This window comes from Mobula birostris, chromosome 3, assembly GCF_030028105.1.
Source record: "Mobula birostris isolate sMobBir1 chromosome 3, sMobBir1.hap1, whole genome shotgun sequence".
Taxonomy (NCBI): domain Eukaryota; kingdom Metazoa; phylum Chordata; class Chondrichthyes; order Myliobatiformes; family Myliobatidae; genus Mobula; species Mobula birostris.
Window position 1 is genome coordinate 4,073,805 of NC_092372.1, and position 13,308 is coordinate 4,087,112.

The following is a 13,308-nucleotide window of genomic DNA, read 5'->3' on the forward strand; positions in this document are numbered from 1 at the left end:
GCTCAAGAATTGACACAGATGCATTCAGCCCTCGGACGGTTAGCTAATGACACTACCTTAGCTCCGGTGGGTACGCAATTGCAGATAAAATAATTAACCGCTGAAGTAGTAGTGACTAGAACTGTGGCTTTACAGAATCCTATGGCCCTAGATTAGTGTTAGCTGAGAGAGGAGGCTCTCGTGCCATCACAGGACAGGACTGCTGTGCTTAATATTCCTGACGAGTCCAAGGATACCACTAATCTGGCAGAAATATTAAGGAGAAAGTGGAAAAGATAAAGAAGGCAGGAGAAGAATTTCATGATTATAATTCCCCAGGGTCTTGGTGGTCACTGGAGGATATTTTTGGAGGATGGTGGGGTTCCATCATACGTATGGGCTGATATTGGTGTTAATTGTAACAGCAGCACTGGTAATCTGACGTACGTGTACCCTGATGCTCAGGTCCTGACCCAGACCCGTGGCGATGTTTCCTAAAATGAAACCAGAGTCATTTGATCCTGAGTGTGATGAAGTTGCTTGCCTAAACATGCGCCCCAGCCCCAGATTACGAAGGCCCGGATCCGAACGATGAGGAGGAGTAGGGTTATTCTAGCATCAAAAAGGAGGGGACTGTGGAGGGAAAATCAAGCTTGAGGACTGAGGGTGGGAGAGTATGATTTTTAAAAAGTCTATCTGCTTTGTACCAACTAACAACTAGAAGAAAGCATTCTTTACACCACACGCTGTCAGAGCAGTGCTGCCAGGATAATCAAGGACACGACCCACCCAGCCAACACACTTTTCATCCCTCTTCCCTCTGGGAGAAGGCTCAGGAGCTTGAAGACTCGTACGGCCAGATTTGGGAGCAGCTTCTCTCCAACTGTGATAAGACTGCTGAACGGATCCTGACCAGGATCTGGGCCGTACCCTCCAAACATCCGGACCTGCCTCTCAGTTTTTTTGCTCTACCTTACTTTCCATTTTTCTATTTTCTATTTATGATTTATAATTTAAATTTTTAATATTTACTATCAATTTGTAATCCAGGGAGCGGGAAGTGCAGAATCAAATATCGCTGTGATGATTGTACATTCTAGTATCAATTGTTTGGTGACAATAAAGTATAAAGTATAACAATCACAAACAAAAGAAAATCTGCAGATGCTGGAAATCCAGAGCAACACACACAAAATGTTGGAGGAACTCAGCAGGCCAGGCAGCATCTATGGAAAAAATGTACAGTCGATGTTTCCGGCTGAAACCCTTCGGCAGAACCAGGCAGGACTTTGCAGATCGTATAGGTGCTAATCGTCTGAGGGGCAATGTGATTAACCGATTGTTTGGTACTCTGATCAATGAGAAACCGATTGTAAATTGCGGAAACAGTATCTGGAGACCAGCTGACCTAGTGTGATTAGATTTACTGTACAAAATTGGAATTGTAACCTTGTGTTGGTGGAGATATGCGGAAAGGCTCCCTGTAAGGCGGTAACTAGCTTCAAGGTCTTTGCCTACTTTGTGTTTGATCGGCATTAATTTCTCTCACAGACGTACTGAGCTTTGTTCACAACTCTCTATCGGTTCCTGCGGTCTTGGTAGGACAGTTGTCATTCCAAGCCATTATGCATCCAATTAGGATGATTTCTGTGGTACAGAGTAAGAGAAATGCACGTAGACAATAAGGTGCAAAGAGCTAGATTGTGAGGTCAAGTCCATCTTACTGTGGCTGGGAACTGTTCAATAGTCTGATACAGTAACAGCAGGGTAGAAGCTGCGTTGAGCCTGGTGGTAGGCACTATTGGGCTTTGTATCTTCTGGCTGATGGACGAGAGAGAGAAAATGTCCAGGGTGGCGGACATTCTCAATTCTCTCCTCTTCCATCTGACAGGCACGTGGATGAAGATATAGATACATTTGTTTTCCTGAGGATCCCTTTTCCGGGTGTCCAAATGTCTTTCAAAGTCAGATTGACTGTACCTCTGGAGTTCTTGGAGACAGAACAAATCCATTTGCCTGGCTTCCTGCAAACCCTTCACTAATCCAGTCCAAAATCATACCCAGTTCTTACCTTCAATGATCTTTGAAATATCTCATAATAGATTTCATAACCTTATGATAAAGTTCCTGATGACTGACATTCTTTCTTCCAGCTTCTCAGTGAATAAGCAAATTCATAGGGATGCATTTTAAAAGTGAACAGCTGTTTTCTGTTTTGAACCATTAAAACCCGTTACCCACAGAGCTTGTTTATCGTACACATGAAACAGCTAAACAAAACAACGTTCTTCTGCAAACAAGGTGTGAAACACAGTACATACATTATCTTACATACAACACATAGATAACATTAACAAATTTTTCAAAAATTCTGTAGATGGACAAGTTGACATAAAATGCATATACAAGATATAGTTAAATATAGAACTGTATTACTCAGGAACAGCTTTTTCCCCTCTGCAATCCAATTTCTGAATGGACATTGAACCCATGAACACTATCTCACTACTATTTTTCTGTTTTTGCACTACTTGAATTTAACAATAACTGTAATTCAGGTTTTTTTTGATATTTATCATGATTGCCTTGTACTGCAGCTGCTAAGTTAACAAATATCATGACATATGCCGGTGATGTTAACCCTGAGTCAGACTCTGCTGTCATAAGTAATGTGTGCTGGGTGATAGCAGGATGTTCAGAAGTCTCGCAGCCTGGGGGGAAGAAGCTGTTACCCAGCCTAACAGTCCTTGTTCTCAACACATCACACTGTCTGGTGAATTTACCTTTGGAAATAATTCAAAAACCTCTGCGTCGATGAAGAGGAAGCCACTGCTGTCCACCTCATACTTCAGCTTGACCCCCTGGGGTGTGTTCTTCTGCGTTGTAAATAGAAACGCTGGTGCATTACAGCATCGACTCAGGTGGGATCTGAGGAAGCAAAAGATGGAGACACAAGCTGAGAGATTTTGGGACAACGACTGAGTGCAGAGTTGGGCTGAGAAGTGGCAGGTGAGGTCCAATCTAGAAAAGTGAGAAGTGATTCACTTTGGAAGGTCAAACTTGGAGGCAGTGTGCAGGGTTAATTACAGGATATGAGCAGTGTGGAGGAACAAAGGGATCTCGTGGTTCACGTCACAGATCCCTCAAAGTTGCAGTACAAGTTGATAGGGTGGTTAAGAAGGTAACACACATCAAAGTTGCTGGTGAACGCAGCAGGCTAGGCAGCATCTCTGGCTGCCTGGCCTGCTGCATTCACCAGCAACTTTGATGTGTGTTGCTTGAATTTCCAGCATCTGCAGAATTCCTCGTGTTTATGTGGTTAAGAAGGTGTTTAGTGTGTTGGTCTTCATTAGTCAGGGGTTGGGGATTGAGTTCAAGAGCTGTGAGATAATCTTGCAGCTCTATAAAACCCTGCTTAGACCACACTTGGAATATTGTGTTCAGTTCTGGTTACATCACTATAGGAAGGATGTGGAAGCTTTAGAGAGGGGCAGAGAAGATTTACCACGATGCTGCCTGGATTAGAGAACATGTCTTATGAGGATAGCAGAGTGGCCATCGTTGGAGTGGGGGCTAGAGTCAGCGTGGGAACTTAGGGGCTTTGACTCAAGAAACTGAGGCCAGAGAAACAGGTAAGAAGGGCTGGTTTTTCCTTGTGCTATTGCTGACTTGGTCTTGGTTGCCCATTGTACAGAGCAGGCAGGATGGCAGATATGGCAGTGGGATGCTCCTCCTGTAGGATGTGGGAATTCACGGAACCAGATGGTCTCTCTGACGACTACACCTGCGGGGAATGCAGCCAACTCCAGCTCATGAAAGACCGCATTAAGGAGCTGGAACAGGAGTTGGATGAACTTAGGGGAAGCAGAGCAATTGACAGATATGACTTTTGAGCAGTGGTTACACCCAGGGCGCAGAATGTGGGGAGTAGATGGGTGAACACCGAGAGAGGTAAAGGGAGAAAGAAGTCATTGCAGGGTCTCCCTATGACCATTCCCCTTAGCAACAGGTATTCCCCCTTTGGATACAGCTGAGGGGGGTGACCTATCTGGGCAAGGCAGCAGCAGCCAAACCAGTAGCACCGTGGTTGGCTCTGAGCCTCAGAAGGGTAGGGTGAAGTCTGGTGGACAATAGTCATAGGGGACTCAATCGTTAGGGGGACAGATAGGAGATTCTGCAGCAGCAAAAGAGACACCAGGATAATGTGCTGCCTTCCGGGTGCTAGGATCCAGGATGTCTCTGAGTGGTTACAGAATATTTTTGAAGGGGAGGGTGAACAGCCGGAGGTCGTGGTACATGTTGGTACCAATGACACAGGCGGGAGAGGGGTGGAGGTTCTGCGCAGTAAGTTTAGGGAGTTAGGAAGGAGGCTGAAGAGCAGGATCTCCAAGGTGGTAATCTCAGGATTACTCCCGGTGCCACGAGCTAGTGAAGGTCAGAACAGGAAGATATTGCAGATGAATGAGTGCCTGAGGAGATGGTGCAGGGGGCAGGGCTTCAATTTCTTGGATCAGTGGAACCTTTTCTGGGGAAGGGGTGACCTGCACAAGTGGGACAGGTTGTATGTGAACTGGAAGGGAACCAAAATCCTGGGAGGGAGGTTTGCTAATGTTATTGGGGAGGGGTTTAAACTAGATTTGCAGGGGATGGGAACCGAAGTGAAGAGGCAGAGGATGGGGTGGTTGACGCACAAGTAGTGACAGCTTGTGGAGAGTTTGTGAGGAAGGATAGGTAGATGATAGAGCAAAGATGCACTCAGACAGATGGTTTGAGATGTGTCTCTTTCAATGCAAGGAGTATCATAAACAAAGTGGATGAATTTAGAGCATGGATCAATACGTGGAACTATGACACTGTGGCCATTACAGAGACTTGGATGTCTCAGGAGCAGGAATGGCTGCTGAGTGTGCCAAGCTTAAGATGTTTCAAAAAAGGACAGAGAGGGAGGCAAAGGAGCTGGGGGAGTGGCATTGATAATCAGGGAGAGTATCACAGTTGCAGAAGAGGAAGAAATCATGGAGAGAATGTTTACTGAGTCAGAAACAGGAAAAGGGCAAAAGCTCTACTGGGGGTTTTATAGATTCCTCACTAGTAACAGGGACATCGAAGAGCAGACAGGGAGGCAGATTCTGGAACAGTGCAGTAATAATAGGGTTGGTTCCAATGGGTGATTTTAACATTCCTAATATTGTCTGGAACTCCTTAGAGCGAGGGCTTTAGATGGGGGTGCAGTTTGTTAGGTGTGTTCAGGAAGGTTTTTTGACGCAATATGTAGATAAGCCAACTATAGGAGAGGCTGTACTTGATCTGGTATTGGGAAATGAACTTGGTCAGGTGTCAGATCTCTCAGTGGGAGAGCATTCTGGAGGTAGAGATCACAACTCTGTCTCCTTTACCATAGCACTGGAGAGGGATAGAAAAGGACAATTTGGGAAAACATTTAATTGTGGTAGGGGGAAATATGATGCTATTAGGGAGAAACGGAGCAGATGTTCTCAGGGAAATGCATGGCAGAAATGTGGCAAATATTCAGGGAACATTTGCATGGCGTTCTGCATAGGTATGTTCCATTGAGGTAGGGAAAGGATGGTTGGGTTAAAGGATGATGTTGAGCAAATCATGTAGAAGATCTAGCAAGAAGAAAAGAAAAGCTTACGAAAGGTTCAAGAAATTAGGTACTGTTAGAGCTCTAGAAAATTACATGAGCTAGGAAGGAGCTTAAGAATGAAATTAGGAGAGTCAGAAGGGGCCATGAGAAGGCCTTGGTGAGCAGGATTAAGGAAAACCCCAAGGCATTCTACAAGTATGTGAAGAGCGAGAGGATGAGCCGTGTGAGAATAGGACCAGTCAGGTGTGATTGTGGAAATGTGTGCACGGAGTCGGAAGAGGTAGCAGAGATACTTAATGAACACTTTAAGTATTCACCTGTGAACAGGACCCTGGCAATTGTGGCGATGATTTACAGTGGACTGAAATGCTTGAGCATATAGACGTTAAGAAAAAGGATTTGCTGGAGCTTTTGAAAGGTATTAAATTAGATAAGCAGCCAGGACCAAACATGATGTACCCCAGGTTACTGTGAGAAGCGAGGGGGGAGATTGCTGAGCCTCTAGTGATATCTTTCCATCATCAATAGGGACGGGAGAAGTACTGGAAGATTGGAGGGTTGCAAATGTTGTTTCGTTGTTCAAGAAAGGGAGTAGAGATAACCCAGGAAATTATGAACCAGTGAGTCTTACTTCAGTAGTGGGCAAGTTGTTGGAGAAGGTCCTGAGAGGCAGGATTTATGAGCATTTGGAGAGACACAATCTGATTAGGGATAGGTCAAGGGAAGGTCGTGCTTTACGAGCCTGATTGATTTCTTTGAGGATGTGACAAAACACATTGATGAAGGTAGAGTAGTGGATGTAGTGTATATGGATTTCAGCAAGGCGTTTGATAAGGTTCCCCATGCAAGGCTCATTCAGAAAGTAATGAGGCATGGGATCCAAGGGGACATTGCTTTGTGGATCCAGAACTGGCTTGCCCACAGAAGGCAAAGAGTGGTTGTAGATGGTTCGCATTCTGTATGGAGGTCAGTGACCAGTCGTGTTCCGCAAGGATCTGTTCTGGGACCCTCCCCTTTGTGATTTTTATAAATGACCTGGATGAGGAAGTAGAAGGGTGGGTAAGTAAGTTTTCTGATAACACAAAGGTTGGAGGTGTTGTGGATAATGTGGAGGATTGTCAAAGGTTACAGCGGGACATTGATAGGATGCAGAACTGGGCTGAGAAGTGGCAGTTGGAGTTCAACCCAGAAAAGTGTGAAGTGGTTCATTTTGGTAGGTCAAATTTGAAGACGAAATATAATAGGTATAGAGAGGCAACAGTGGTGGAGGCGGATACGATAGGGTCTTTTAAGAGACTCCTGGATAGGTACATGGAGCTCAGAAAAATAGAGGGCTATGGGTAACCCTCGGTAATTTCTAAGGTAAGGACATGTTCGGCACAGCTTTGTTTCACAGCTGAAGGGCCTGTATTGTGCTGTAGGTTTTCTATGTTTCTATGTATCTAATACTCATGGCAGTGTGGAGGATCTGAGAGATCTTACGGTCCATGTCCATAGGACAAGCAAAGGTGATGTGCAGGTTGACAGTGTTGTTAAAAAGGCATCTGGTGTGTTGGCCTTCATCAACCGTGGGATTGAGTTCAAGAGCCGTGAGGTAGTTTTACAGCTGCTGTATATAAGACCTTAGATAGATCCGACTTGGAGTACTGTGTACAAGAAATTTATATATAAATAAAATTAAACAAGGAGAGAAAAAAATAGTGAGGTAATTGTTGGATTCTGATGTTTTTAATCCAAGGTTTTTTCCCAAGTCAGGAAAGAGGCACAAAACTTCAGAAGCAGAATCAGGTTTAATATCACCGGCATATGCTGTGAAATTTGTTAACTTGGTGGCAGCAGTTCAATACAATACATGAAAATATAGAAAATAAATAAATAGACCCCACTTGGAGTACTGTGCTCAGTTCTGGTCGCCTCACTACAGGAAGGATGTGGAAACCATAGAAAGGGTGCAGAGGAGATTTACAAAGATGTTGCCTGGATTGGGGAGCATGCCTTATGAGATTAGGTTGAGTGAACATGGCCTTTTCTCCTTGGAGCGACGGAGGATGAGAGGTGACCTGATAGAGGTGTATAAGATGAGGCATTGATCGTGTGGATAGTCAGAGGCTTTTTCCCAGGGCTGAAATGGCTGACACGAGGGGGCATAATTTTATGGTGCTTAGAAGTAGGTACAGAGGGGATGTCAGAGGTAAGTTTTTCACACAGAGAGTGGCAGGTTTATGGAATGCCCTGCCAGTGATGGTAGAGGTGGATACAGTACAATACAATATCTGTGGAATTCTCTGCCACAGGAAACAGTTGAGGCCAGTTCATTGGCTATATTTAAGAGGGGGTTAGATAAGGCCCCTGTGGCTAAAGGGATCAGGGGGTATGGAGGGAAGGCAGGTACAAGGTTCTGAGTTGGATGATCAGCCATGATCATACTGAATGGCGGTGCAGACTCGTAGGGCCGAATGGCCTACTCCTGCACCTATTTTTTATGTTTCTATGTTTCTAATAGGGTCTTTTAAGAGACGCTTAGAAAGGTACATGGAGCTTAGAAAAATAGAGGGCTAAGTGGAGGGAAATTCTAGGCAGTTTGTAGAGTAGGTTACATGGTCGGAACACCGTTGTGGGCCGAAGGGCCTTTAATGTGCTGTAAATTTCTGTGTTCTATGTTTTATGACAGGTTGAGCGGAGTGAAGGAGGATGAGAGGGACCTTAATAGAGATGTTAAAGGTGAAAAGAGGCATAGAATGAGTGGACAGTCTGAGACTTTTCCCAGGGAAGAAATGGCTTATAGGAGTGGGCATAATTGTAAGGTGATTGGAGGAAAGTAAAGGGTTAGGTTTTTTACGAGATTGGTGGGTGTGTGGAATGCACTGCCGGGGTGGTGTTAGAGGCAGATACATTAGGCACATTTAAGAGACTATCTCTAGGGTGAAGAAGTTCTCCTTAAGTTCTCCTTAAATATTTCACCTGTGACCTTTGGTTTGAGTCTCATCCATCCTCGGGAGGGGGGGAAAGCCTGCTTGCATCTGTACTCCTCATAATTTTGAATACTTCTATCAAATCTCCCCTCATTCTCCAGGGGATAAAGTACCAACATATTCAACCTTTTTGTATAACTCAGTTCCTCAAGTTCCGGCGACATCCTTGTAAATTTTCTCTGCACTCCTTCGATCTTATTGACATCTGCCCTGTGGGGAGATGACCAAAACTGCACACAATACTCCAAATTAGGCCTCGCCAACTCTTCCAAAAACCCTCTCATCCCTCTCATCCCTCATCCTTCTGATCGCTCCATTTCTTTCTCTTCTCGGGGTGTTTCTCATGTTGTCTCTACATTCACTTTCTGCTATTGTACATTCACCTCCCTCCCTTCAACTCCCTGGTTGCTCATCCACTTACTTAAAGATGTTTGTAGCTGTCTGGTTTCTTTCCCACTTACACAGCTGAAGAGTTTTCCATCGGTCGAATAGCTCGGACTGCTTCACCCTGCCAAACAAGAGATCAGGGAACCAGGTGAAACTCACAGCAGAAGCCATCCTTTCACTGTCACAACTACTCATGTAAATGTAACGCCCCGGGAAAGGTTTCACTCCTATGTAATAGTTTCCCTGTAGCTGCAGTGTTTGGGTCATGGCTAGAGATAACGGGGGCTTTCGCATGTGCGCTGTCAAATGAGGGGAGTTTATTTTTCTTTCTTGTGTGCCCGAGAGCAAGGGATTCACATGCTTTTGTTCGGCGGAAGATGGAGAGAGAAGATGCCAGAACGGAGAGGTCGTAGACTGTAGGACGGAGTGGAGGAGGAATGGGGCCGGGAGTCAACGCTGCCTGGGGGAAATCGATGGAGAACTAACGGACGGGAAACCGTGAGCTCCAACGTGCCCATTAGACTGTCCCATTAAAATAGGCCCTTTTTCTTTTTGTTTTCTTTACTAACCCGCTAGTCAAATTAAGAATTATAAAGCTCAATCGTTTAATTGCATATGGTGTACTGTCTGATATTTTGTGGTACTGATTTGTAACAGGGTAACACATCACGTGTGGGGCCGGGGACTCTTCCCCTAGGCTAACGCCTCCAGCTGAACCTGAGGGTTACATAAATAAACCTTAATTGAGGCCCTCCGTTGGTCAGAGTCGACTGTGGATGTTGTATTCCAGCTGTCTACATGATACTCAGGCCAGGTCAGTACGATACGGAGAGCATGCAGCTGGCTCCCCCTCTCCGCGCAGCTGATATATGCGAAGGAATAGCAGAGACTGATACAGTCTGGCACCAGCAGTTGCCAGTCAGTGTTAAACTCCAGCTTCAGAGTTTTGCTCGGGATTTATTCCCAAAACCTTCCCCATAAGTGGGTACACCGACATAAATGGGATACAAGGCAGTGGAGGTTTGAGATCAGAGTTTTCCTTCTCCTAAATGATGAGCCCCATCTGCACAAAGCGACTGATTTCAAGGTAGTAGCAATCTGCCTTTGCCCCTTCACCTATCAGTAGAAATTGTACAGCAGGGCTAAACAGCTAAGCCACATGTCAAAACCAGGAACTTGACTTGGTTGTCAGAGGCTATTTGACACACACGTCATTGGAAGCATTTAATAGGTAGTGGGAGTTTATCCCCACTCCCCCACCCAGCCCGGCTATGACAACCTTAGTGAACCTTATGTAGCTGAGATAAGGGGCATGAATCTAAGCACCTCAATATGTGAGATCAACCTCCTGCCGTGTGAACCTTTTGCACATCATCAGCAGGAAGGGGCTTATGAGAAGCTCAGCCCGAAGTTTCTCAGAGTGTTCATTTAGATTGCCTGTAGGTTCTAAGAAGCGACCACCTCGCTGGTCAGGGTGATACTTCCAGCCACTCAAATAAATACCCAAACTAATGAAAGTCTCTGAACAAGAGGGATAGTTGCTCTGCCATGTGGACCACCATCACCCAGGTCATACCCTTCTCACTTCTGCCATCAAGGAAAAAGGTACAGGAGCCTCAGGACCCACACCACCAGGTTCAGGTCCAGTTACTACCCCTCAAACATCAGGCTCCTGAACCAGAGGGTATAACTTCACTCACCCCATCACTGACTGTTCCCACAAACTATGGACTCACTTTCAAGGACTCTTCATCTCATGTTCTCAATATTTATTACTCATTTATTATTATTATTTTGTTTTTCTTATATTTGCACCTTGTTGACTTTTTTCACATTGGTCAGTTGTCTGTGTCTGTGAGCAGTTTTTCATTGATTCTATTGTGTTTCTTTGTATCTGCTGTGAATCCTCACAAGGTGAATCTCTGGGTTGTATATGGGTGACACACAGTAATTGTACTTTGATTATAAATTTACTTTGAACTTTGAACCTGGGGATTGGAAACTACTTCTGCCGGTGGTGGGTCTGGAGTTCGAGGTCCTGTCATCAGCAAGTCCTGGGGTTGGAACTGAAGATCAGAGCCCAAAGTCGGTGAGTCTAGTCAGGAAATCCCAGTTCCTGGGTCCCGTGGAGGCTGGAGGCCCACAGGCAGCCTATCTGAGGACTGTCAGTGTGTATGAGTGGGTGGGAGAGAGGAAAGGGGCTTGTTTTGCTGAACAATATGTTGGGACTGCAATGTGCAGCCTCAGGCTGTGATGGGCGCTAACTAACACAAATGATGCATTTTGCTGTATTTTTTGATGTGCGTGTGAAAAACAAATCTGAATGTGAATCGGGCTGGGGAGTCCAGGGCTGGTGGCAGTAGTTGTAGGATTAGAGACAGGCATTTCAGATCCGCGGTGTTGGAATTTAAAGCAACAGCTGTCTGCCGGAGGAACTCAGCAGGTCAGAGCATCTGAGGCATGGATGACAGTCACTGCCTGACCCACTGCATTCCTCTGGCACCTTGGCTTGTTGTTATTTATTATTTTGAGATATAGCGCAGAACAGGATCTTCTGACTCACCGAGCTGCACCACCCAGCAACCCACCAATTTAACCCCGGCCTAATGACAGGACAATTTACAATGACCAATTCACCTACTAACCAGTACGACTCTGGACAGAGGGAGGACTCCAGAGCACCCGTAGGAAACAGTCACAGGGACAATGTACAAACTCCTTACAGATTGAAGTCCAAACTCCTGAATGACTTGAGCTGTGAAAACATCACACGTCCAGGCATTTCAGGAGTAAGTTGAGGAGGTTCTTCCACACGCAGAGGCTGCTGGGCAGTTAGACCTCACCAATGCCAACAGTGTTCACTGTAAATCTGAGAGCGGTATGATCTTTGTAGTCGAAGGTACAAAGTGATGTGTGACAAAGACCGGTACTCCAAGAGTTACAGACCAGCCTTATCTAACTGAGTGACAGAACAGATCAGGCAGGAATGCATTACTGAGGTGGTAGGAGATGTAGATACTAACGCAAGGTTTGCGGCATTTAGACAGACACATACTTGCACAGGATCCTGTGCTGCCGGTGGGATTAGTTGATCAGAAGTGGAAAAGGTGAGCAGTTTCTAGTTCTGGTCCCAAGATATTGATGCAATTACAAAGAAGGCAGGACAGCGGCTGGCTATATTTTTTGCGGTTGGAGTTATGAAACTGCAAGGGTAAAAAAACCATTACAGAAGTCATATAAAGGCCTCCAAATAGTAGCCAAGATGTGGGGTTGAGATTGCAAGGGAAGCTGGAAAGGACACGTAATAAGGGTAATGTCACAATTGTAATGGGGGCCTTCAATATGCAAGGGTATTGGGGAAATCAGATTGGTGTCAGATCGCAAGAGAGGGAATTTGTTGAATGCCTACAAGATGGCTTTTCAGAGCAGCTTGTGCTTGAGACTACTCGGGAAAAGGCTATCTTAGATTGGGTGATTTATAATAATCCAGATCTTATTAGGGAGCTTAAAGTAAAGGAACCCTGAGGAAGCAGTGATAATAATATGATTGAATTCATATTGCAATTTGAGAGGGAGAAGCACAAGTCAGATGTATCAGTATCACAGTGGAATAAAGGGAATTACAGAAGCATGAGAGAGGAGCTTGCCCAGGTGGATTGGAGGAGGATACTGGCGGGGATGACGACAGAGCAGAGGTGGCTGAAGTTTCTGGGATTTGTTCACAAGGTACAAGATAGATATGTCCCACAGAAGAAGTTCTCAAATGGCAGGGATAGGTGACTGTGGCTGACAAGGGAAGCTAAGGACTGCATAAAAGCCAAGGAAAGGGCATATAAGGTAGCAGAAGTGAGTGGGAAGTTGGATGATTGGGAGGTTTTTAAAATACAACAAGCTTATTGAGAAACTAAGGAGGCATGGGATCCAAGGGGATATTGCTTTGTGGATCCAGAACTGGCTTGCCCACAGAAGGCAAAGAACGATTGGGGACAGATCATATTCTGCATGGAGGTCGGTCACCAGTGGTGTGCCTCAGGGATCTGTTCTGGGACCCCTACTCTTCGTGATTTTTATAAATGACCTGGAAGAAGTGGAGGGTTGGGTTAGTAAATTTGCTGATGACACAAAGGTTGGGAGTGTTGTGGATAGTGTGGAGGGCTGTCAGAGGTTACAGCGAGACATTGATAGGATGCAAAACTGGACTGAGAAGTGGCAGATGGAGTTCAATCCAGATAAGTGTGAGGTAGTTCATTTTGGTAGGTCAGATATGATGGCAGAATATAGTATTAATGGTAAGACTCTTGGCAGTGTGGAGGATCAGAGGTATTTTGGGGTCCGAGTCCATAGGGCACTCAAAGCTGCTGC

General features: G+C 45.3%; 1 protein-coding gene across 1 annotated transcript in view; it reads right to left on the bottom strand.

The window, feature by feature from the left end:
- st8sia5 (ST8 alpha-N-acetyl-neuraminide alpha-2,8-sialyltransferase 5) overlaps positions 1-13,308 on the bottom strand; it is an 85,723-nt gene that overhangs the window by 41,911 nt on the left and 30,504 nt on the right. Inside the window, exons 3-4 of the mRNA XM_072252158.1 lie at positions 8,981-9,067; positions 2,763-2,907 (exon numbers count right to left, since the gene is read on the bottom strand). Of these exons, the coding sequence (XP_072108259.1) occupies positions 2,763-2,907; positions 8,981-9,067 (232 nt within the window). The remainder of the gene's footprint in view (positions 1-2,762; positions 2,908-8,980; positions 9,068-13,308) is intronic.